Source organism: Prionailurus viverrinus, chromosome F2 (assembly GCF_022837055.1).
Source record: "Prionailurus viverrinus isolate Anna chromosome F2, UM_Priviv_1.0, whole genome shotgun sequence".
NCBI classification, from domain to species: Eukaryota; Metazoa; Chordata; class Mammalia; order Carnivora; family Felidae; genus Prionailurus; species Prionailurus viverrinus.
This window is the reverse complement of record NC_062578.1, coordinates 24,046,430-24,069,754: the sequence shown is the minus strand read 5'-3', so window position 1 is coordinate 24,069,754 and position 23,325 is coordinate 24,046,430. Positions and strand designations below refer to the sequence as shown.

Genomic DNA, 23,325 nt, shown 5'->3' with positions numbered 1-23,325 from the left:
ATTGGAATGTCCCAGCAACAAACAAATCCAACTACTCTATATGACAGTGCACAGGAGGGGCAAAATTAAGACATTCTAAAAGCCGCCAGTCTGTTCGTTATTATTGGATTAAGTTTACGCTGAGATGTTATCAATTTTTGCAAACAAGGAACCTCCATTTCCTCAAGATTTTCTAAAAACAACTGATTCATGAAATGGAATTATAGACTCATTTTACCATCAAAAGTCATTGTTTCCTAAGTTTGACTGTTTCCTATTAATAAAAAAAGTCAGTACATTCTTTGGCTATTTTGCAGAGCCAGCCTGAGGCAATCCAAGCTTTTGTTATTTTCTTGAACCTTAGCTCATCATTCTCTATACATACTTCCTGCCAGAGACCTAAAACTATCCCCCCAATTCCTTTCAGGGCAATGCCAGGGAAACTGTATCTTGCTGTCACCATGAAAAATTTTTCCTAAGCACAAACTGTATGATTCCATAGTTGTTCATGAGACACACTGGGATTATCCCTTCCAGATGGACTGAGGTACCCCTGAAATGCCTAGACACACATGAAGAATACAAGTGGACATCACTATTGGCTTATTTCATTTCCCCTAATGGGCTAAGACTACACTTTTCTCTTTCTCTCTAACTTTTTCTTTCTCTTTAACCTTTTAAGGCCCTGCTAATAACAATAAACAGATGCAAGGCCTAGACAACAGTTTTTTAACACACCAGCTTCTTCAAAATCAGAATAAGCATATTTAGTGCTCCCAGATCATTCAAACACCTACTACCTAGCCACGTGTCATGCTAGGGATTAGCAGGGACCTTCACCTGACTCCCACTTGTGTGCTAAAAGAGGCTGTAGAAGCCAGGACCCCCAGTGACTAGAGAAAACAGTTCATAGGAGTGATATTTCTCAGGCAGCATCCAATTAGGGAACTATGAGGAAAAGAAAGGAGCCATTTTATATCATGTAAATACTAAGCAGAAATGTTCCAGTAGGCATTTCACACCCAAGTACACAAGCGGTTAATCTTATTAAAATAATGAGTGTGATGCATATGCATTTAAAATTAATACTAAGGTCAGATGAGGAGCTCTGAGTGTAAAGCCCAGGGTTTTCTCCAGTCCACTCCCCCAGTAACTCCCTAGTCTCTTCCCAAGTTTGTCAATTACAGGAAGATATGTGGGCAATGGCCACAAGTAGTCAAATGTAATGTTTACTAAGGGGACAGGCAGCCATGAATTGTGTTGGAGGCACCTGGCAGTTGCCTTCTACCGCTCTTCACTATACAGACTTCATTTTCCCTCTTGTCCTTCTCCCTGCTCCCTTTGTGTTACTTATTTCTGCCTGAAGCTAACAGTGATCATATGACGTGCTGCTGTGCCCCTGCCACTATCTGAACTGGTTTAAAACAAAGGTGACCTCTGAATTTCCAGGAAAATGTTGCTAACTACTCAACACTCAGCACATCCAGATAGTCTCAAATGAACAGCTATGGGCAATCACAGGCTATTACTGTCTGCTTATAGTAAGAACCTTCTCCCCCAAAATAATTCAGAACTTGAACTGACATTTTGAGTTGAAGGTCTGATTCTCTGTCACATTTACATTATCTTGACCTTGCACATTTTAAGGATGGATTAGTTCAGGTTTTCAAACAAGTGACCTCAAAGTTACCAGCCCACAAAAACACTTTCATTATCTCCTCTCCCCACATAAACTATCCAAAGAGTAAAGTAAATTATGCTTTTTACTAATTGCCCAGGGTCATTCTCCACTGGGCCTGGAAGAGTGGACAAGGGTCTAGTTGAATAGCTGGATGAGTTGCCACCATGAGATCCCTACAAGCCTAGAAATAATTTGGTCTGGGTCTAAGTGCTAATATCATGCTGCCAAGTCTCTTTCTGAAAAGCATAAAAGCAAAATATCCCATTCCTGCGAGCAAACCAACCACAAGGGTGGTGCCAAGAACTTTTGGGGCCCTTTTCTTGGCCACCCGGAACGCTGTTGGCAGCACTGCAGAGATTAATATATTGTTGACATGTCCTAAAACCTTGTTAAATGTTTTTCTCTTCAAGACACGTTCGTAATAGGTTTCCAAGTTTGGTCGCTTTCCATTTCCCCAGTTTCTCCTCGCAAACCCCAGGAACTTCAGCCGATGCAATGTGACAGCGAGTGAAACGTCTGCCAGGGTGAAGGATTCTCCGCAGAGCCAAGGCTGGCGGCCCTCTTCTAATCAGAGAAAGGGACACAGAGAGTTACGGGCAAGTGCTGTACAAAGAGACTCTGGCTGGCATCTTTTATCTTGGTCTTGAGGGCGAGTGTGAGTACAGCAAACGATGAAGGCCATGGTATGTTTTCTTGACAATCAAACTCAGCAAGTAATTGTATCCTAAAACAAAGCCCATGCCAATGTATCCCAAGCTAAGGGAAATTTGCTTGATATCTGTCAGTCACCTACATCCCTGGGTCAAACTAGAGCCATTTGAGCTCAAAGCCTTTCATTTTCAAAAGGATTCTGAGGAAGTGAGAGCCTCCAACCCAGAGGAGTCAACAGATCTTTCTTCCTGGTTTAGGAAAACAGCAGATAAGCTTTAGAAACACCCATAAAATTGGGCCTGAAATGTCACTCAAGTGACTGCGGCTCCTAGTTACTTATATAAAGCAGAAGTTCGTATTGGGAAGCAACTTTCACATAACATGGTCTTCAACTTTGTTGCCAATTAGAATGGCACAAATGGTCCATGTGCATGTACCTGGACAATGGCTTGGTGATGGACTTAAGCCCCAAAGTACAATGCACGGATGCTCACCAGCCAACCTGCAGATATACACAGGCCAGGACCTGTTTTATACTCCAGATTGGAAGTACTGTCCCTGCCCAGAAAAAAAAACTAGAGGGACCATTCAAGCAACTACTCAGGTTATTCAATGAAATGAACTACTGTAATTACAAATGTGTAATTTGTAATTCCTACAAAAGTAGGAATCTCCCAGCTATAACTTCAAATTGTGCGGAAAAATCCTCCACCAGTCACATTTCACATACACAGACTGGGACACCATGAGTTGCCTGGGTTTTGCTGAGTTCAGTATTATTGTTGCCATGATAATTTAAACTGCCCATGAATAAAAATAATAAAAACAGATTACAGGATGTTTTTGGCAAAATCTAAAAATATTCCCATAAATAGCCTGGTGTCCAGCAGAAGAGGAAAAAAAAAAAAAAAACCACAAATGAGAACCTACCTGGAGTTTCTTCATTTCTTCTTTGCAACTCAGTTTCAACCTGATCCAAGACTTTCTCCAATTCATCAAGAATTTTCTTCAAATATTTGACATTGTCATGGTCAAGAAGCTTTGACTAATTAGCAAAAATAACAAAAGAGGTTATTGATGCCTGCAAAAAAACAATCAATATAGAGCAAAGCAGATATAAACTCTTCCAGAGCTGGAGTCTATTTATTCGAGACAATGAGAAGATACAGAATAATATTAAAGCAAAAGCAAACTTGAGGGAAAATACTCTGGCTTGGAGAATACTCCACGGGCCAGATCCAATGCTCACTGGCAACCCCTGTGGGACCAGAAATGGCAAGGAATATGAGGGGCACAAAGGGACTCCTCTCAACCCCAACTAATGAATGGAACTTCAGCAGCTTTCGAGGAATGAAGGACTGAAGGGTCAGACACGAGGAATGCAGAGAATTAAGGAAGAGGGGGTTCCTGAGAAACGGGAACTCTTGCACTTTTGGTGGGAATGCAAACTGGTGCAGCCACTCTGGAACAGTGTGGAGGTTCCTCAAAAAATTAAAACTAGATCTACCCTATGACCCAGCAATAGCACTGCCAAAATTTACCCAAGGGATACAGGAGTGCTGATGCATAGGGGCACTTGTACCCCAACGTTTATAGCAGCACTCTCAACAATAACCAAATTGTGGAAAAAGCCTAAATGTCCATCAACTGATGAATGGATAAAGAAATTGTGGTTTATATATACAATGGAATACTATATGGCAATGAGAGAGAATGAAATATGGCCTTTTGTAGCAACATGGATGGAACTGGAGGGTGTTATTCTAAGTGAAATAAGTCATACGGAGAAAGATACCATATGGTTTCAGTCTTAGGTAGATCCTGAAAACTTAACAGAAGACCATGGGGGAGGGGAAGGAAAAAAAAAACCTTAGGCAAACCATAAGAGACTCTTAAAAAAGAATAAACTGAGGGTTGATGGGGGGTGGTAGGGAAGGGGAAGTGGATGGTGGGCATTGAGGAGGGCAACTGTTGGGATGAGCACTGGGTATTGTATGGAAACCAATTTGACAATAAATTTCATTAAAAATAAAGGCAAAGATAATTCTATCAAAAAAATTCTATCTCTTCTTTCAAAGAGTGGAAAGTAACGGGTGCTGTGTATGAAGTCATTTCCTTTGAGAAGCTCCCTTAGCTAAGATAAGATGACGGAAGATGGGAGGTTGAGGAGGGCGAAGAGTGTTGATGTTGGCTACATTTTTAATGTGTGAGAAGCGTGCATGTGTTCTTGGACCATGAGGAAAGAATCACTAGAGAGAGAAAGGCTGACTGTAACTGATGAATCGAAGCCCACGGCCTCCTTAGGAGGCAGACAAGTCAAAATGGATTAACTGAAAATGGATTAAAGCCTTGAACATAAGACTTAAAACTAGAAAGCTCCTAGAAGGAGACATAGGTGGTAAACTCCTTGACATAGGTCTTGGCAATAATTTTATGAATCTGACACCAAAAACAAAAGCCACAAAAGCAAAAGTAAACAAGTGGGACAGCATCTAACTAAAAATTTTCTGCACAACAGAGAAAACCATCAATAAAATGAAAAGGCAGACTATTAAATGGGAGAAAATACTTGCAAATTACACGTATGATAAGGGCTAATGTGCAAAATATATAAAGAATTCCAAAACACAATAACAAAAAAAAAATCTGATTTTAAAACGTGCAGAGGATCTGAACACTTTTCCAAAGAAGACATACAGATGGCCAACAGGTACATAAAAAGATGCTCAACATCACTAATTATCAGGGAAATGCAAATCAAAACCACAAGATATCACCTCACATCCATTAGAATGGCCATTATCAAAAAGGCAAGTAATAAGTGGTGGGAATGTAAACTGGTACAGCCATTATGGAAAACAAAATAGAGGTTCCTCAAAAAATTAAGAACAGAACCACCAGGTGATCCAGCAATTCTACTTCTGGGTATTTATCCAAAAAAAAAAAAAAAATGAAAACACTAACTTGAAAAGATGTATGCACCCCAGGTTCATTTCAACTTCATTTACAATATCCAAGATATGGAAACAACCTAAGTGTCCATCCACGGATGAATGAATAGATGTGGTATATACACACAATGCAGTATTATTCAAGCATAAAAAAGTGAAATTTTGCCATTTTCAATAACATAAATGGACCTCAAGGGCATTATGCTAAGTAAAATAGGTCAGACAGAGAAAGACAAATACTGTGGGATCTCTCTTATATGTGATATCTAAAAGCAACAACAAGACAAAACACCAAGCTCACAGAGACAGAGAACAGATTGATGGTTGCCAGAGGTGGGGGTTAGAGGAGGAAGAAATGGGTGAAAGATAAAAAGAAAAAAAAATGAGGGAGGGGAGTATATATAGAATAAGCTTGCCAATTGCCTTATTGGTATTAAAAAACAAAAGTCAAAGGTCTAGCTAAGTGGAATACCTGAAGTGACAGATTCCCAGTACATATTATGAACTTGCTTTTTACGTTTTATAACTTTCCTTGGCAACCAGCATGGGCAATACCTGCCTTTTTATAGGCAACCGTCATTAGGTTTGAATATCAAATCTAACAAAGAAAACTTCTTTCTAAAAGCAGAGCATAAGCCAAAGGTAACATGCACTGGTGACCTGCAATATTTAAGTGAAGATGTTCTAGAAATAGTGATACTTTACCAAAAGTGGAACATTTGATACAAACAGTGGATGTCAATTAAGGACAGCCTGGCTTACTCACTTTAAGTCGCTTCTGTTTTGCGATGTATGCCTCTTGTAAATCCGGGTTTTCTTCAGCAAGTTTTTTCAGTTCAGATTCTGTGTTACCAATTTGGCCTGAGAACAAAATCATTTTTGAAATAGTAAGTTATTTCCTCCCTTCTACACAAGAAACAAGGAGAAACTGGGAAACTCCATGGTAAGAACACGAGCTCTGGGATTCACCCCCTTCCTCTGCCATGGCCTTACCCTCTCTGTGCCTCAGTTTTCTCAAATGCAAGAAAATGCTTCAGTTTTAATTTCAGTTTTCTCAAATGCTTCTCAGAGCATCTGCTGCATAGGCTAAGGATTATATGTGAGACACCCAGGAAAGCACTCAGAGCAAGGCCAGCACATTAGAAGTGCTCAGTGCTCAGTAGTTGTTCTATCTTTCAATACCTTTCAAGTTTTCTATAATGGATTTCTATATGAAGGGAAGGCAAAAGACTCATTTGAAAAAATATTAACTCTAAATGATGGAATTATAGTCAGAACACTTGTTTCAAATCATATAATGAATATTTATGTAGGGAAGGAGGAGGAACAAGAAGGTAAAGTGGGAAGAGGAAAAGGAGGACGGGGAAAGAAGAGGAGAAAAAGGTGGAAAAGTACAAAACGAAAGAAAAGTAACATTAAAAGAATTATAAAGGTGAGATATGATGTAATGGAAAGAATGTAGTTTCTGGAATTAGAAGATCTGCATTTGAGTGTTTCTAGTCAAACATCCCCAGAGTCCGACCACAGCCACCTCCCCTTACTTTCCTATCCCAGTCACATGTGCCATAGAGCACATCTCCTTCTCCACATCCCATGCACTGACCATACTCTGTCCTCAGAAAAGGAGAGAGCTGGTTATCACAACTCAAATCAATCCCAAATCATTGAATTTAGAGGTAGACTAATGGTTACACAGCCTGCAGTCTGGCTCCCTCACATAATGAAACAAGAATTAAGGACAAGAAATGTGAACTCAGTTCCCCTTAATCCCCAGCAGTTTCCAGATTTCATGATTCTTAGTCCACATGTCTGTTAGAACATGTTATGTTCTTTTCTTTTCCACAGGCCTCTTTTCTGAGTTTTATCCAAACGTGGCCCTCAAGACTAGGAGCTGGAAAATCAGCTCCTATAGATGATAAAAGTCCAGCTGAATAGCTGAAGCACATATTAATCTAGTGCATGGATCAATCTGTAACATGAGCATCCATGCAACAAACTCAACAACCCTGTGCCCAGGTCTTCATGAGATGTGCCAGGTCTCAAAAACGAATTAAAAGAAACTTGAGACAGAATTCCAAGTCTTTAAGGATTACATACTGCGAATCCTTGTGGTTGCATAAGCTGGGATCATGGAGTCCACAGTTAGCTCAGGATGTAAAATGCAGCCATGTGTATAGGCATCCATTGGCAATGAGTCAAGAAGTTCTCGATAATGTTGTACCCGTGGATAATACATGCTTCCTTTATCAGGCATTAACCTGGGTGTTTTTTCTAAAAAACATATATACAAACATTGAAGAAAAAGTTACAAATGAGATGTTACATCCAAAAGCAAAATCAAAAACCCAAATTTCCTCATCAATGTTTTCAATATTATATCAAGGCATTTAAAAGATGGTATCTCCCCCGCCCAGATATTCAAAATTTGAAATGGGCAGATGTACGAGGCTAGATCCCAAACGATGATCACACTGCAGTTCTCTCACTTCTCTACCTTACAAATTGCTACTCAACCCTCAAGGTCCAGTTATTTATGCCAACTCCTCTGTGGAACATTCCCTAACATCCTACAACCACCAATATCTGATTGGGTCAAATGTACCTCCTCGGTACATGCAAAATACCTTGTACGTATGCCTTCATAGCCTTATCACCTTAATTAGTTGTTTGTATCTTTTTGACCCATGAGCTTTTTCAGGGCAGGGAGCCTATGACCTAGGGTCTACCACAGTGTCCATTATACGTTAGGCCATTGATAGAGGTTGGTTAGGTGAATGAAAGACCATTATGGAAAGATAAACAAGGACCACTCTTTCTGAGGTTCCAATTAATACCAAGAGTGGCCCTGCTGATGCTAGGTGAATGTGAATTGACAATCTTCACAGAATTCACCATGAATTTCTAGTATTTTATCTCTAGAAAGTGGGTTCTGCATGAATCCTCATGTGCTGGTTAAACTCTAGACTACTTGAAGGCAGGGACCATGTACTGTTCTCTGTTGAGTTCCCGGTGCCTAATATAATGTTTGGCTCATAGTAGATGTTCAGTAAGTTTCAACTAATGAACATATTCCCAAATTTCTAGTTGCTATAGAATGTTTGAGCTGGAGAAGCTTTGCAGCAGTTAACAAAGACACTGATACATAGAGGCTGAGGCATTCTCCCCAAGATCCCACAGCTAATTAAAGGCAGAACAACAACTAAAGTCAGTAAGTCCTAATGCAGTGCTCTGTCTTATAACATCATTGTAACATCTCTAAAGGGTTCACAATTCACAGATTATCTAAAAAGAATAAATATGAACCAAATGATCCAAAGATCAGGGCTATGTTCCTTCACAATCACTTCTTACTTTTGACCCTGAAACAGGCCCTGAAAAATGCCAACAAGCTTACTCCAACAAGTAAAAAGAACAGCCTCAATTTTATTAATTTATTTCTTAGTTTGGGTTATTTAATTTAGAATCCTTTTGAGCACCCCACACTCATTTATAAGTGTTGACAATTCAGAGTTGGTTACAGAGCATTTCAGACAAGATCTCATAATGCCATAATCCAAGTGGAACAAGTTTTTTAAGCCAACAGACTATTTCTGACTCTCTAAGAAAAAATAAGATGGATTACTCCTCAAACCAGCAGACAAATATCTAATTCCCTGCTGGTAAGTCCAACTCTGAAATCTACATTGGAATAACTGACAATGAAGTGTCAGCCACATACTGCTTGTCAACAGTGAATTTACCCAACTAGAGCACACTTTCCTTGGTGATCTTTGAGGATTTCACTTTATCACTAACATCCCAACCAATGCATGGTATAAATTTCCATGAGGACAACACACCGGAGTCCTTCTCAGGCCCTTGAAATACTAAAGAGGTCTTAACCTAATGTCCTTAAGTGCATACAAGACATAGGATTGCAAAGGAAATTGATTATATTGAAATATATTTATCAAATTATTTTTAAATTATAAAACATTAGTGTGGGTGCCTTTTTTAGCACATTAACAATATCTAGAAGCAGGTCTAATAACTACAATAATTTCAAAGTAATTATGAGCATAAGTTATTTTTAAGATATCTACAATAACTTGATATGCTATGAACATACCTGTGATTTCTATTGGTAACAAAGTCACAGGCACTCCTGATCAATTGCTGTGGTTTATCCCTACACTAGAAATGAAAGGAAGTAATGTTTCTGTTGGAAATTAGTGAAAATAAAGATATAATAATTTTTCTCCTCTAGGATCTCAAATCTCCTGAATGCTATTCATAGGCCACTAAGGGCAACAGTTCTCAAAGCGTGGTCTAAGAATCCCTGGGCTTCCCCAAGACACTCTCAGGGGGTCCACAAAGTCAAAGCTACTTTCATAGTAATACTACAATGTTAATTGGTTTTCACTCCTATTCTCTCTCAAGGATACACCAGAGTTTTCCAGAGGCTACAGGACATGTGATGGCTCCATCACTCTGACAGTTAATGAGGTGTGGGCTTACGTATTTGCGTGTTTCAAATTTTTCTCAGTTTTAATTTCTAATTTGGTAACTGTTGATAGATACAGCCCACAGAAACTAAAGCTCTCCAGTGTTCTCCATAACTTTTATGATAAAGGGGCCTGGAAACCAAACAGTTTAAGAACCACTGCTCTGAGGGTCCAAAAACCTCAAGTTAATAACCAAAAATGGTACAGTATTTTAAAATGCTTACAAGTGGTTAAATTTATGGCCAGTGGCTCAGGCTACTTTCTGGTGCCAGGCCTGGGGCATGTCTTCAGAAGAGCATACCACTTCCTTCTGGGAAGTGAATAAAAGCAGGAAAAACACTGTCTAGTAATTGCTTTCTGGGGAAGTTCCATCTGCCTATGCCTGAGTTCTCAAAGGAATATAAATGTTTAAATCCATGAAAATAAGTTTCTTCTACTCAAGGCACCATTACAATACAACTATCTCCTCTAACACTTTGTCAGACAGACCATAAAATATCCACTGAACCAAAGCTCTCATGCAGCCTCAGGGTCTCTCTTCCAGGACCTCCAGAGCAACACCTGCCATGTGTTGTCATTGTCCTCCTCAACACCAAAGCACAATAGTGTCCACTGCCTCTCGAAACAGTTTTTCAAAAAGCAATTGGGAATTTCCTTTTAATTATACAGATCTTCCCTCTCTCATTCTTTTGTATTTTTCAATCCTTCCATAAAGCATTTGTGTTAGAACACTAAAAGGAGAAGGAGAAGAAGAAGAAAAGGGATCACCTGGCTAGCTTAGAGCTATGCAACTCTTGATCTTGGGGTCATGAGATTGAGGCCCACGTTGGGTGTAGGGAATGAATGAATGAATGAATGAATGAATAAATAAATAAATAAATAAGTAAGTAAGTAAGTAAAAACTGTTCTTGCTATTCTACCTCAGTCAGGAGCAAAAAAGCAAAAGCAATAGAAGGCTTAAAGGGGCAGGGCAAGGAATCAGGGGACTTTTAAGAAGCAGGCATTGAAAAGAGTTTCCAGCATTAGGGAATAGGGTTGCTGTACTGGAAACCAGGATTAGTGACTAAGCTGGAAGAAAAAATAAGAATAAATGAATAAATTGGCAGAAGACCTGACTTCCTAGAAGAACTGAGTAGGGGACAAAGGCAGGTCTTGTATTGCACCAAAATTTTGGCAGCAAATTAGAAACAGACGGGTAGACACAAAGCAGAAATATGAGATAACGAGAGAAAAACATAGCTTTTTAAAACCAGAAAGAAAAGACACAGTGCAAGTGTTCTGCAGCTATTTAACAGGGACAAACAGTTCCCCACATTCTCAAGTCCCTATACTGCCTTGTAGAATAACCATGGCCTTGAGCCATTAAAAAAAAATACATTGTTTATATTACATTACATTGTTTACCCAAGAGCAAAAATTTAAAAGAATTTAGGGTCTTACAGGCTAAGCTTCCATTATTTTACTACATTGACTGCTCTGATTTCCTACGTTCCCCAGTGATGGCAGACAAAGAAGGCATAATTATGTCTTGTTTTCAAGAAAGACTTCCCCCTAGGTCTATTTGAATAATTTTCAGTTCTTTCTATTAGTAGTTCAATGAAAACAGACCTCATTTCTATCTTTACCCCTTTGCTGATTTTTTAATTTTACTTATTAGATTACTTTGTGATGACATCGATATATAAGAAGGTGTGCATCATGTAGCAGAAAAAAACTGTACCCTTCAACTAGTCAAACACCAGGCTATTAAAAAAATATAATAATGTAAATAAGTTATAACCTGAGGCAAAAGTTATGGTTACAAACTGACTACAATTCAAAGCTATTACAACTTTGGAATGAGAACAATCAAATCCAAACACAGATGAGGAAAAAACACATAATGTCAAATTATAGAAGTTCACTATATGCAGTCATGATCTGAGACAGAGACAAATTTATACCATCATTTTCAATAAGCTTTATACCTTAAATGTTTAACTTCTCTTTATTGGTATTTAAGGCTTTTAACAGAAACATTTGTAATTGGGAGCAAAACTCCTTTATCAGACAGTTTGTTCCAATTATTGTTTGCACATAATATAGAACTAGAGTCTCTGCATTTTGACACCCCTACCTGTCCACTGAAATTGGACAAATCAAAGAGGGGAGAAAAAGTTACTTTTTTTTTTTTTTAATTTTTTTTTTTCAACGTTTATTTATTTTTGGGACAGAGAGAGACAGAGCATGAACGGGCGAGGGGCAGAGAGAGAGGGAGACACAGAATCGGAAACAGGCTCCAGGCTCTGAGCCATCAGCCCAGAGCCTGACGCGGGGCTCGAACTCACGGACCGCGAGATCGTGACCTGGCTGAAGTCGGACGCTTAACCGACTACGCCACCCAGGCGCCCCTTTTTTTTTTTTTTTTTTTTTTTTTTAATTTTTTTTTTTAAAGTTACTTTTTAAAGCCACTTTCATTGGCACAATCATGAGTTTTAAAAGGTTCATTTTCTTTTCCTTACCACATATTTTCTCCACACTTGGTTAGAACCTTTGTGCTAGTCTACAATTTCAGATGTGCTAAAATACATATAAAGTAATTCAACTATTTATGAGAGGATTTTTTAATATACAAAAATATTGTATAATTGGAATAATTGGAAACCCTTACATAAATAACTTTTTAATGTAACAGTGACTTCAGAATTAATGTTCTTTTTAAAAATCCGAGTTGATATTCAATAGATATTGACAAAGATTTTATCTACAAAATATATTTCCTAATGAGACTTATATACAATATTTTAATATATCATACCAGAATACTTTATTTCCAAACCAAATTCCATTTCCTAAGAATAAATGATGTATATACAGACCTAAGGTATCGGATATGATCTTCAGACTACTGTTCTATATTAAATTACCAAAATTCGATATCACCATATGAGATCCTTGATTCCAAGTTACCACTGAGTCATTTGGCAATAATAAATAGTAATTTTCTAGTATTTTGTAGTTATTTCATACTCATTTTTTCAAGTTATCTAGAGGTCAGATTAAATTCACTGAATGAGGTTATGAACAGTATTAGAAATATCCAGATTTTTAAATCTATATTAATAGTGCATATATTCAATTGTTATATCCACTGTTCCTGAGTTTCCCTAGTTTGCTTCATATCACGCCTTACCTAGTTTAATGAATTTCATGCCTTAATATATCTACTCTTCTTTACATGCACAAAGAGAAACAGGTGTCATGTACATGAAAAAGTCTGTAAAAGTGAGTAGTAATAGCACATGCATGTAGTAAAGACAGGTTTGATATTATTTTCAAGTTTATAGAATGAAACTATCTTTTTAGATTAGTAAGATTCCAATGATTAGGAATCTTTGAAATATTCCAGGCCCTTGCACCAATTAACACCCCCAAAAAACAGCTACTAAAAGAATAAAGAAATTGTTCTTCACCAGCCCTTGGTTGAGCAGCCATAACTGAATACTTCTAAATTCTTTGTTTAACCCATGTTCTGACCTCAAGAATAACACTGATATCTACATCTATAGCTTCTTTCAAATAAAAAAAAAGCCATCATCCAATTTAGATATTAACTATTTTTAGGCTAAGACTTGAAAAAGATTGCCTTGGCTACCAGATTTCTCCCCTAATACTATTAGCTATCTAATGGACTTATCCCAAAACCATAAGGATGTAAATAGCGATTATATACAAATGTTGAGAAATGTCTACAGGTCAGCAAGCCATCATTTTTAGTACAATTTCTAGCTGGTAAGCAAATAAGGTATGACAAATAACAGCAAAAGAGATACCAGTTGACTATTCTTCAGGTGAATAAATTCACTTAAAGTCTCCTCTTATAACCATGGGCAACTATACATCTCATGAAATCAATTCACTCATTATTCTAAGTTGTAAATGTTCTTTTAAGTTCCACTCATAATTGAACAAAATGTTGCATATTCTGACCAGTTCACAATTTGCCATGTTCCAGATAGAACCTATATTTTTAAAACAACTTCAGATCATACCAGCCTTTTATTATTACCTTAAATTATTGATAACTTTTTAGCAAGCTAGGTCTCCCATCCTTCATTAATGCAGCTGATTTTTAAAAATAAAATTCACATACTACATTTAGTCTTGTTAAACTTCATCTTAATTATTTTTCCCTTTTATTGTTCCATGACAAACATTTCACAAGCTAGCCATTAACTATCCCAGCTTTTGTCATCCCTTATCTCCACAATGTCTTATTCAAGTCATTTATAGAATTGTTAGGCTCAAGTCAGAGAACAGAAACCTATAAGGACATCAGTAGAGATCCCTGTCCAGGCTCACGTCTATTTTCAAAAGTTCATCTTAATCATTTTAATGATTCATTTTAATCATTCAGAAGTATTAATTAAGCTCCTGTTAAAGAGCTTATATGAAGCACTATATGAAGAACTGGGGATTCAGCTGTTAGTGAGACAGACACTGCCTCTGACCTTATGGTGTTTACCGTGGTCTACCAGTAATTGAAATAAATGTAATAAAATTATATAGGATAAATCTTTAGCTAAATGGGCAACATGTGTAAGACATTTATAAATAAATATTCTTCAATATGGTGGCTTGAATGTACATCACTTTTATCAGCCATTTGGTCCTTCGTTCCACAAGGGTATCTTCTGAGACAATCTGAAGTGCTCTACTTAAACCAAGATATGTTATATCTAGAACCATGCCCAGTACACAATAGATTCTTTTTTTTTTTTTTTTTAGGTGTTAAAGCCATTCTTCAGTAATGTAAAACTTAGGCTGGTTCCTTTTAACGGAGATACTCAAAAGTTATATATGTGTATAGATATATATAAAATTATATATGTGTGTATATATAAGTAATTTATAGTGCTGCTTAAAGCTTAAGCAATTAACACACAGTAATTTGCATTAGTGCTTCTGAAACTTTATATATGAATCACTTAAGGATCTTGTTAAAATGCAAATTGTGATTCAAGAGATCTGTAGTAGAGTTTAGGAGTCTGCATTTCTAACAAGTTCCAGGTGATATCAATGCAGCTGGTCAGTGGAACACACTTTAAGTAGCAAGGATTGCTAGAATTCACTTTACCCCATCCTTGACAATTAGGATAGTAATATCTGTCTTGTCTGGTTCTTTTCCTAATATCCATAAGTTCTTAATGACAAATATAAATTATCTTAATGATAATTGTGATAAGCCACACATGTTTATTTTTTATTTTAATACTTTGGGATAAACTTCATCTGTAGACTACCTTTTATTTGGAGAGTCTGGGTAAATCAGTCAGTTGAGCATCCAATTCCTGGTTTCAGTTTAAGCCATCATCTCGGGGTTCACAAGATCAAGCTCTATACTTAGCATGGAGCCTGCTTAGGATTCTCTCTCTCCCTTTCTCTCTGCCCCTCCCCCATTCTATCTCCCTCTCTCAGAATAAATAAATAAACATTTAAAAAAGAATTAAATAGACTAGCCTTCATTTATATAACTGTTTTCTTGCTGTCTTCATATCTAAGGGTTTGGGGTCCCTTAATCTTCTTTTAACTCTTCCCAATGGAGTGACTAATCTCCTGGGAAAGAGAAAAGAGTGAAGTAAGAGTTTATTGGACTTGCTTTATCTCTGCAATTGATAAAGCTCTATCACCTAATCTAAGAGGATAAACAGAGAAGTCAAGTCACCAAGGATATGCAACAAGTTAGCCAAAACTTCAGACTAAGAGCTAGGATCCTTGATTGTTTATTCTATTGGTATAGCCAGAGTTAAAGTCCTTAGTTTCCATATTTTCATCTTAACATTTAGCCCACAGTGCCTTCTCCTCTGATTCCATAAGTAGTAAGAAGAAGAATTTAATATTTTCCTTCTTTGAGTAGGGCTCAGAATGTATTTCAGTTTTGTTTTTATACAATCAAAGTAAAAGAAAAAGCCTAACGAACACTTTAAGAAAGCCTAATAATCATCATTACCATGTTGTAAAGTAACATATTTTATATTACTGAATATCTTAGAGAAGAAAGAATGCAAGAAGAGGAGGAAGAAGTGGAGAATGGTTAGCAATAGTAGTTCAAAGGATGCCAACAAGATATTTAAGTATGATTTTCCATTTATGTATCTTTTGGAGACTTTTGATGATTTAAAACAGAATTATTATACCATGATTTTGCTTTATTCACATTATAACCACTTCTCTCAAGAAATACAAATTACTTAACAGACCTGTCCATTTCCAAAAAGCTCAAGGTTGAGAAAAATTGTCTTAAATCAATTTGCCACCATTTTCAGTACTGTCCCCAGCATATAGATATAAAGAATAGGAAGTAATTATAAAGGAGAAACAGTTCATGACACTCTTTGGTTTAGGGGTGCCTGGGTGGCTCAGTCAGTTAAGCATTTGACTCTTGGTTTCAGCTCAGATAATGATCTCACAGTTCAAGAGTTTGGGCCTGTGTTTGGCTCTGTGCTGACAGCGTGGAGCCTGCTTAGGATTCTGTCTCCCTCTCTCCCTGCCCCTCCCCTGCTCGCTCTCTCGCTCTCTCGCTCTCTCTCAAAAATAAATAAACTTTTTTTTTATCTTAAAAAGAAAATAACTCTTTGGTTTACACCAATGGCCAACTCTAATTAAAACCTCCAATCAGAATCCTAGGAAACCAAACACTCAGAATAAGAATAGGGGCAGCCCACTGTCAATCTAATTCCCTGGGGTTCCCTCTACACACTTTTAGGTCCCATACCTATTTTCCTTCTAAGTACCTCAGGCACTTTTTTAGCCTAGTAAGTTCCTTTCTTAGTTTCCAGTAATGTGGGGTTATATTCTGGTTTTATCCTGCCCAGTTAACATCAATGTAACTAGTGGCAGATGGAAAGCAACTAGATCTCATGTAGCTTCTTTTTCAGAAGAGCACTCAGCTGAAAGCTAGGAGCCTTCTGTTCTCTCAGTTGTGCCAGTGATCAGCTATATGATCTTTGGCAAATATTCAAGATATAGTTCATCTCAAAGGATTGTCATCAGGAGCAAGCAAGATGATATACAAGTGGCAATGACTATGGGAGACAGCTGGTATAACATGAAGGTATGGATAGGAAAGACCTGCATCCCAGCCCCACTCTGCCATTAAATATCTGCATTACCAAACAAAGGCAACCGCTTTGTTTCTCTTTCCTCATGTACAGTGGGAATAACTAGTCCATCATGCCTGTCTCAGATGGGTTCATTTGAAGACTAAATATAACAGAATTATAAAGCACCTGACATAAAACAGGATGTCAATAAATGATTATTACTTAAAAGCATTTTACAAAGTTAAGTCTTAAAATTCTTCACAAAAGATATAAATTTAAACTATAGAGCAAAGATCTCCACATATACCAACATTCTATTCTCCCCTGCCTACATTTGATTCCTCTTTTTTTCTCCTATGGTGTTTAAGGTGGAACTATTTGGTAGACTATATAAAGCTGATTTTCATAGTGTACATTTCAAATAATTATGAACTTTTACTTCGAGGCTAAAAATTCATCACCACAAACCACACACCTACAGAGGTGTTTCGGAAGTGAATTTAAAAGGAAAGTTCCAACATTAAAATTTGTAGTTTATATAAAATCTTTTAAATGGAGTTACACTGGCTTACATAAAATTTATGGTATTGACCTATTTTATATTTGTGTGCTTATGGAAATGGAAAAGGTTTTTAGCATGAAACCATCATCATAAAACCAAAAAAGGAAGGAAGGGAGGGAGGGAGGGGGAAAGGAAGGAGGGAAGGAAGGGAGAAGGAAGGGGGGGCATATATATTTGTGTTGAAAGTAAATCCAAGAAATCACAAATAGCCTTAACATTACCATCCAGGAAAGTCTGTTCAAGATAATCAATGATCTGAGTGGCCTCACAAATAATGTTTTCCCCGTGGATAAGGACAGGCACTTCTCCAGTTGAGTTCAAACGCATAAACCAAGGCTCATTGTGCTCACTCAGGGGCAGACTTACATCATGTTCCTCGCACTTCAATGCCTTTTCAGCAATTACCAATCGCACCTGAAAGAGTTCACACTGGTTACTACAACACATGTAGGCTTTGAATTAAATGACATCCTGGATACCATTAAGCAGACTTTCTGTGCTTCCCTACGTTATTAATATTCTCCACATTCTTTTTAACTATTCCTAGTCTAGGAATTAACAAGTGAGATATATTCTAGCATCTTACTCATATAAATTAGGATAATAAAATAAGGAATGAAAATAATTCTGGCTATATTTATTCCACAGTGACTCTCCATCACCACTACTATCTTTGCGTCCTAAACCTAATTATGTGTCCTCCCCAGACAAGAATCTGATATATAGATGTGCTAGGCCTTGTTGACGAGAGCGAATGCGTACCAGAAAGAGTAAAAGAAGGAACTGTAAATTATGCATGCGGTTGCATGAAGGAACTTCCCTCTGCCTCACTCCCCTAAGCCCAGGGGACAAGGCCTCCTGGCCGAATACCTAAAGTGATGTTTTTTGTTTTTTGTCGCATCTCCTGAGTGGCAAAGCCTGAGTCATACCCTTTCCATCCCAGACTGATCATCCGTGCTCCCTCACAGCGCGCATCCCTGCCCTCAGGGAGCGCCTGCCCGGGTTAGGGCTTTAGAGGCCTGCTTGCAGATGCGCCGGAGTACCCGAGAGAGCCCTGAGGGAGCTGTCCCGGTGCTGAAACCCGAGCCGCGCCGCCCGCCCCAGCAGAGGCCTGTAATTACCTTTTGAGAGCTGAAAGAATGTGTCCAGTGGTACAGAATGAGCCTAACCTCCGCGTCCGACTTGCCTTCCGCCATCAAGGGCGCGCCCCCTCTCTGCTCGTCCTGCTTCCGAGCCATTTTGGGGTGCGCGAGTACAGTAGGGCCTTGCCCGTCGGCCCTTTATTTCTCCCACCCACACTGCCCCGCAAAGCGTCGTTAGTTTTTCCGAGTTGCCGCCCGGATCCGGGAAAGATGGGTTCGCGCGGACGAACAGACCACTGGGAAGTGTAGTTTCACCGGCAAGAAAGCTGCAGCGCCGCGTCCGCCGAGATGCGGGCGTGTCTGCGCGCCTGGAAGTCTGGCGTGTAGAAGACACATGGAAGGCGCAAGTGGATGTGTTTGGGGAAATAATCTAAAATTAGAGTCCCTGAGTACTAAGGTTAGTAATGAATAATGTTGAGTGCAAATTACTCATTGGTTTGGTAGGGTGGAGTAGAGGTTGCTCACGTATAAAAGCAGCAACTTCCTAGGATACTTAGGTTTCCTCTTGGAGGGTTTGTGCCCCAAGCGGAGAGGAAGCTCTGGTTGACAAAACAGGGTGAAGATCCGTGAGTTTTCATTAGAAGATGATCTTATGGAGTCATGCAAAGGAATAATAATAAATGATAATAGATCTCATAACCAACGACGACTTAAAACAGCCTAGTTGTTAAACACAGAATTTTTAAAGCAGAACTACCCGGGTTCATGTACTGGTTTTTGAAGTGGAGGTGATAATTCTCTTTAACCCATAAGGTTTTCCTGACAAATAAGTAAATACAATGTTAAACCCTCAAAATAGCCTGACATGATGTAGACAATAATATTCACAAGTTCGGTTGCTTTATAATATCCTCTTCATAGCCAGAGTGAAAACCATAATTTTATTCTAGTTATCATTGTAGACCTCTTAAAATTTGGCATAATATTAAATTAATAAAAATTCTCCATTAGCCAATGTGTTAATATGACCATAAAATGAATGTTTGTATAACTCACTCAGTAAATCCTTACTGAACACCTACTACATTCCAAGCAATGCAGTAGGCTCTGAGAATACAAAGACCGGGCACTCAAGAAATGTCTGGTGGCAGAGACAACAATATAAATAGACAACACAATAGAGATGAGAACTGTCAGCCTTAGAATGAACACAAGGTTCTATAAGAAAAGAGAGGCAAGTATGCAACTCAGGTCAAAAAGGAAAGACAAAATCTCATGAGGTCTTTCCTCCCCTTTACAACACTTCACTGTTGTTCTCTATAATTCTTTTATAATTTTTAAAGATTTTAAAATGTCTTTTTATGGATATAAGCTATGGGTTAATAAATTAATTAATATGTTAATTCAATATGCAAAATGACCCTTACCAAACTTGTTTTTTTTTTTTTTAATCAGTTCACTCTTTATAGTAGAAGAAGGAAAAGTAAGACATTGAAATGAGACAGAGTGAGGTTTGAATTCTGGCTCCACCCCTAACTTGACCTCTCCTGAGACTTCACTTTGTCATGTGTAAAATATGGATATATAAAAATATATGGCTGCTGTGGGAATTTAGTAAGAGAATGTATATAAAGCACTTAGGATATTGCCTGGAATATAGCGGTTGATGAAAGTATATGTGGAAACCTCCTCCATGAGATTAAGAGGACATAATATACTTTCAAAATTTTTACAACTACCTATACAATCCTCCATTTCCATTCCTCTTCAGAAAAAACTTCCTTTTAAATTCTTCAACTTCAGTTTCCAACAAATACTATACAGTTACCTTTCTTTAATTCACTCGCCTCACTATCTGAATAGAATCAACACTCTTGGCAGCTCTTTTGTCACTTGCTGCTGAAAGCATTCTCACAATAAATCTCAGGTCTGTCAAACACTGAGTACTTTCTCTATCATATCTTCCACAAAGCCATATAGCAAACACTGAATGAACTGATCCATTACTGTGGGGGTGTTTAATGTTAAGTATTCATAGATGTCTTTGGGAGTACAAACATATACATAGCTTCTGAAGGGAAATTCATACATATGCATCAGAAACCTTGAAAATGGGCATAACTTCTAACCTAGCTATTCTTCTATTTTCAGTTTAACTAAGGAAGTAACTTTTAGCAAATCCCAGCAGATGGCCCTAAAATTCTTTCCCTTTCGTCAGTGGTAATAGAAATTTTAGCTAAGCACATACCTGCTGAGAATAAAGACTGCATGTCCCAGGTTCCATCGCACCTAAATGTGACTTTATGACTACATTCTAATAAATGGGATGTAATGGACATCCCATAGGGCAAGTTATGGGAAGTTTTCTTAAGAAAACTGTTAGTCCTGTGCCTCTTCTTCTTTATCCCATCCTGCTTCTGGGAGGGTGAATGCTGATTTGGACCATGAGGGGTGGGACCACATCCCAGGGATGACCAAAGCCATGAGCTGCAGGGTAATTGAGCCCCTAAGGACCTGGGAGCAGAACCAACCACCACACCAATCTCAGTCTGCAAACCTCCAATTATTAGCTAAGCCATTGTAATTTTTTGTGATTACCAGGTGCTATTACCTTAACCCATCCTCAAGAATATATCAATCTTATAAAATACAGATGGCTTTTATGTCTTTATGCTTCTACATATAGTAATTTTTCTATAAACAGATATGTGTTGCTTTTACCTCTTAAAGATGTGAACATTAAAACAACATCATTAAGTAAACAAGATAAGGAAACATGGTGGTGTTGGGGGGTTTTGTTCTGTTTTAATCATGCTAGGGGTAGGAAAAAAACTGTTACATCTTTTCTCATTGATCCATAATTCCTGTTATTTTCCATCCCACTAAAATCCACTTGTAGGTTATATGAAAAAATTTATTATCCATTCACTTGTTTATTCAGAGATTTGACTAAATTGTGTATATACTCTGTAGCTGTGTGTCCATAATAATAGATCGTGGGTTCCTGGAGAACAGCAGCCAGATAAAGGTCAATTTATCTCTTCAATATGCATTGTTGATCTTGTCCCAGGAACAGTGCTAGATACAGAAGACAAGGAGTTCAAACTCATAGTCACTGGGAACTCAAGTGTGAGGAAGAGAAATGAGATTTCAACATATGTGGTAATTGCTTTGATATTTAGGAGATTATGGTAGGAATACAGACAAGGCACCTCATACAGATGGTCTTCCCAGAAGAGGTGATGATCTTTACTGTAACTAGTACCATAGTGGTGCAATTACCAGTATATCCATTGTTATGCTGCCTCTGGCTCATACAGGCTCTTGAGAGCTGATGGTTACATTTTCAGGAATTTTACAAGCTGGACGTTCAACCCAGCCATTACTAAAAATTATGTAAAATTGAACTGCATTTAAATGAATGATTTTTAAAATAAAGCTAACAAGAACTCAAAACTCCTATTTTGTTATTATTTATACTCTTGAGTTTATTTATGTCTCTTATATCTGTGATGGAAATCATATATAAGGGTGTGCTACAATGCATCCCTTCCTAACTCCCTGTTCAGGGATGTCATGTTAGTAACTTGAAATTAGTCATGGTAGGGGTATTGACACTACAGAAATCAGCAAGTAGTATATATAATGTGTTTGTTTTTTTTTTTTTTCAAGAAAGTTGGTTTTTAAATATTTACCAGCACACCACTGAATGCACATATTTAATATTTAATAAACTGTCTTGATCAGGAGAACTCTAAGTATATTTGTGAATGCATACATTTGTATGTTAATTTGTACTTGGTACCTTTCCCAACCGGCTTTAGTTCTGCTTCCTTCTCCACTTCTCAGACAACCACTCCCTACTTCCTTTTCATTCTTTTCACTGTGTTTAGGGAATAAGTAGATATGCATGCATCTATCAGCCCACTTTCAAACAATGAGCACTTTCTCTAGCACATCTTCCCAGCAGCACAACCATGAAACACAGTAAACACTGAGTGAATTGAATACTGCATTGGTGTTTAATACTAATAATACCTTCTAAACAAAAGGCAAAATGTAGAATTTTTTTGCATTAAAGATCACAGACCACTTTCTTACAGTTTCATTTGATCCCCATCATAGCCTGTAAGGCAGCTACTGCCCCTAATTTATAATTGAGGAAATAAGTTTAGCGACTGAGAGACTAGTCCAAAATCCTATAGTAAGTGAAAGAACTATAACTCAAATGTGACTTTTCTGACTACTCATCAAGGTATTATTTTCTACTACATTATGCTAGCTTTAAGCCAAAGTTGTGGACTTTCAAGCTTTACACAGCCTGTGATAGACTTTGAGGAAAATACAGTCACCTTCTTGAAGATTAGCCCCACAGTTACACATATTTCTATTAAAGCATAAACTGTCATATTAAATTACTGTTTACATATCTTCCTTCTGTGTTGCATTCTGAGCCTTGGTATCCCTAGGAACCCTAAACAGTGCTTGGTACATGAAAAAAATGCTCCAAACTGCTTTTTTAAAATTTATTAAATATTTATTTACTTATTTTGAGAGAAAGAGCTAGGGAGGGGCAGAGAGAGGGGGAGATAACATCCCAAGCAGGCTCCACCCTGTCACAACAGAGCCTTACACAGGCTCTGTCTCACGAATCACAAGACATGACCTGAGCCAAAATCAAGGGAGACACTCAACCAACTGAGCCACCCAAGTGCCCCATCCAAACTGTTTTTTAATTAATAGAAAAAAATAGTAGCTAGCCATCACCGCCACCACGAGCAGCAAATAATGATAACAAAAAATAATAATAATAAATTGTAGCATGTTTGGTTTACTGCTCTAGAAATTCTGTG

General features: G+C 37.8%; 1 protein-coding gene across 2 annotated transcripts; it reads right to left on the bottom strand.

Moving 5' to 3' along the window:
- Positions 1-1,841: 1,841 nt before the first annotated feature.
- On the bottom strand, positions 1,842-18,628 carry GDAP1 (ganglioside induced differentiation associated protein 1). 2 transcript variants are annotated; one of them, XM_047842639.1, is made up of 6 exons: positions 18,512-18,628; positions 17,612-17,804; positions 7,360-7,533; positions 6,029-6,123; positions 3,242-3,356; positions 1,842-2,224 (listed from the first exon to the last, which is right to left on the bottom strand). In XM_047842639.1, the coding sequence occupies exons 1-6, from the start codon at positions 18,626-18,628 to the stop codon at positions 1,842-1,844; spliced, it is 1,077 nt and encodes a 358-aa protein (XP_047698595.1). The 2 variants fall into 2 exon arrangements, with proteins under 2 accessions (XP_047698595.1, XP_047698596.1); XM_047842640.1 differs by lacking the exon at positions 7,360-7,533.
- Positions 18,629-23,325: the final 4,697 nt, after the last annotated feature.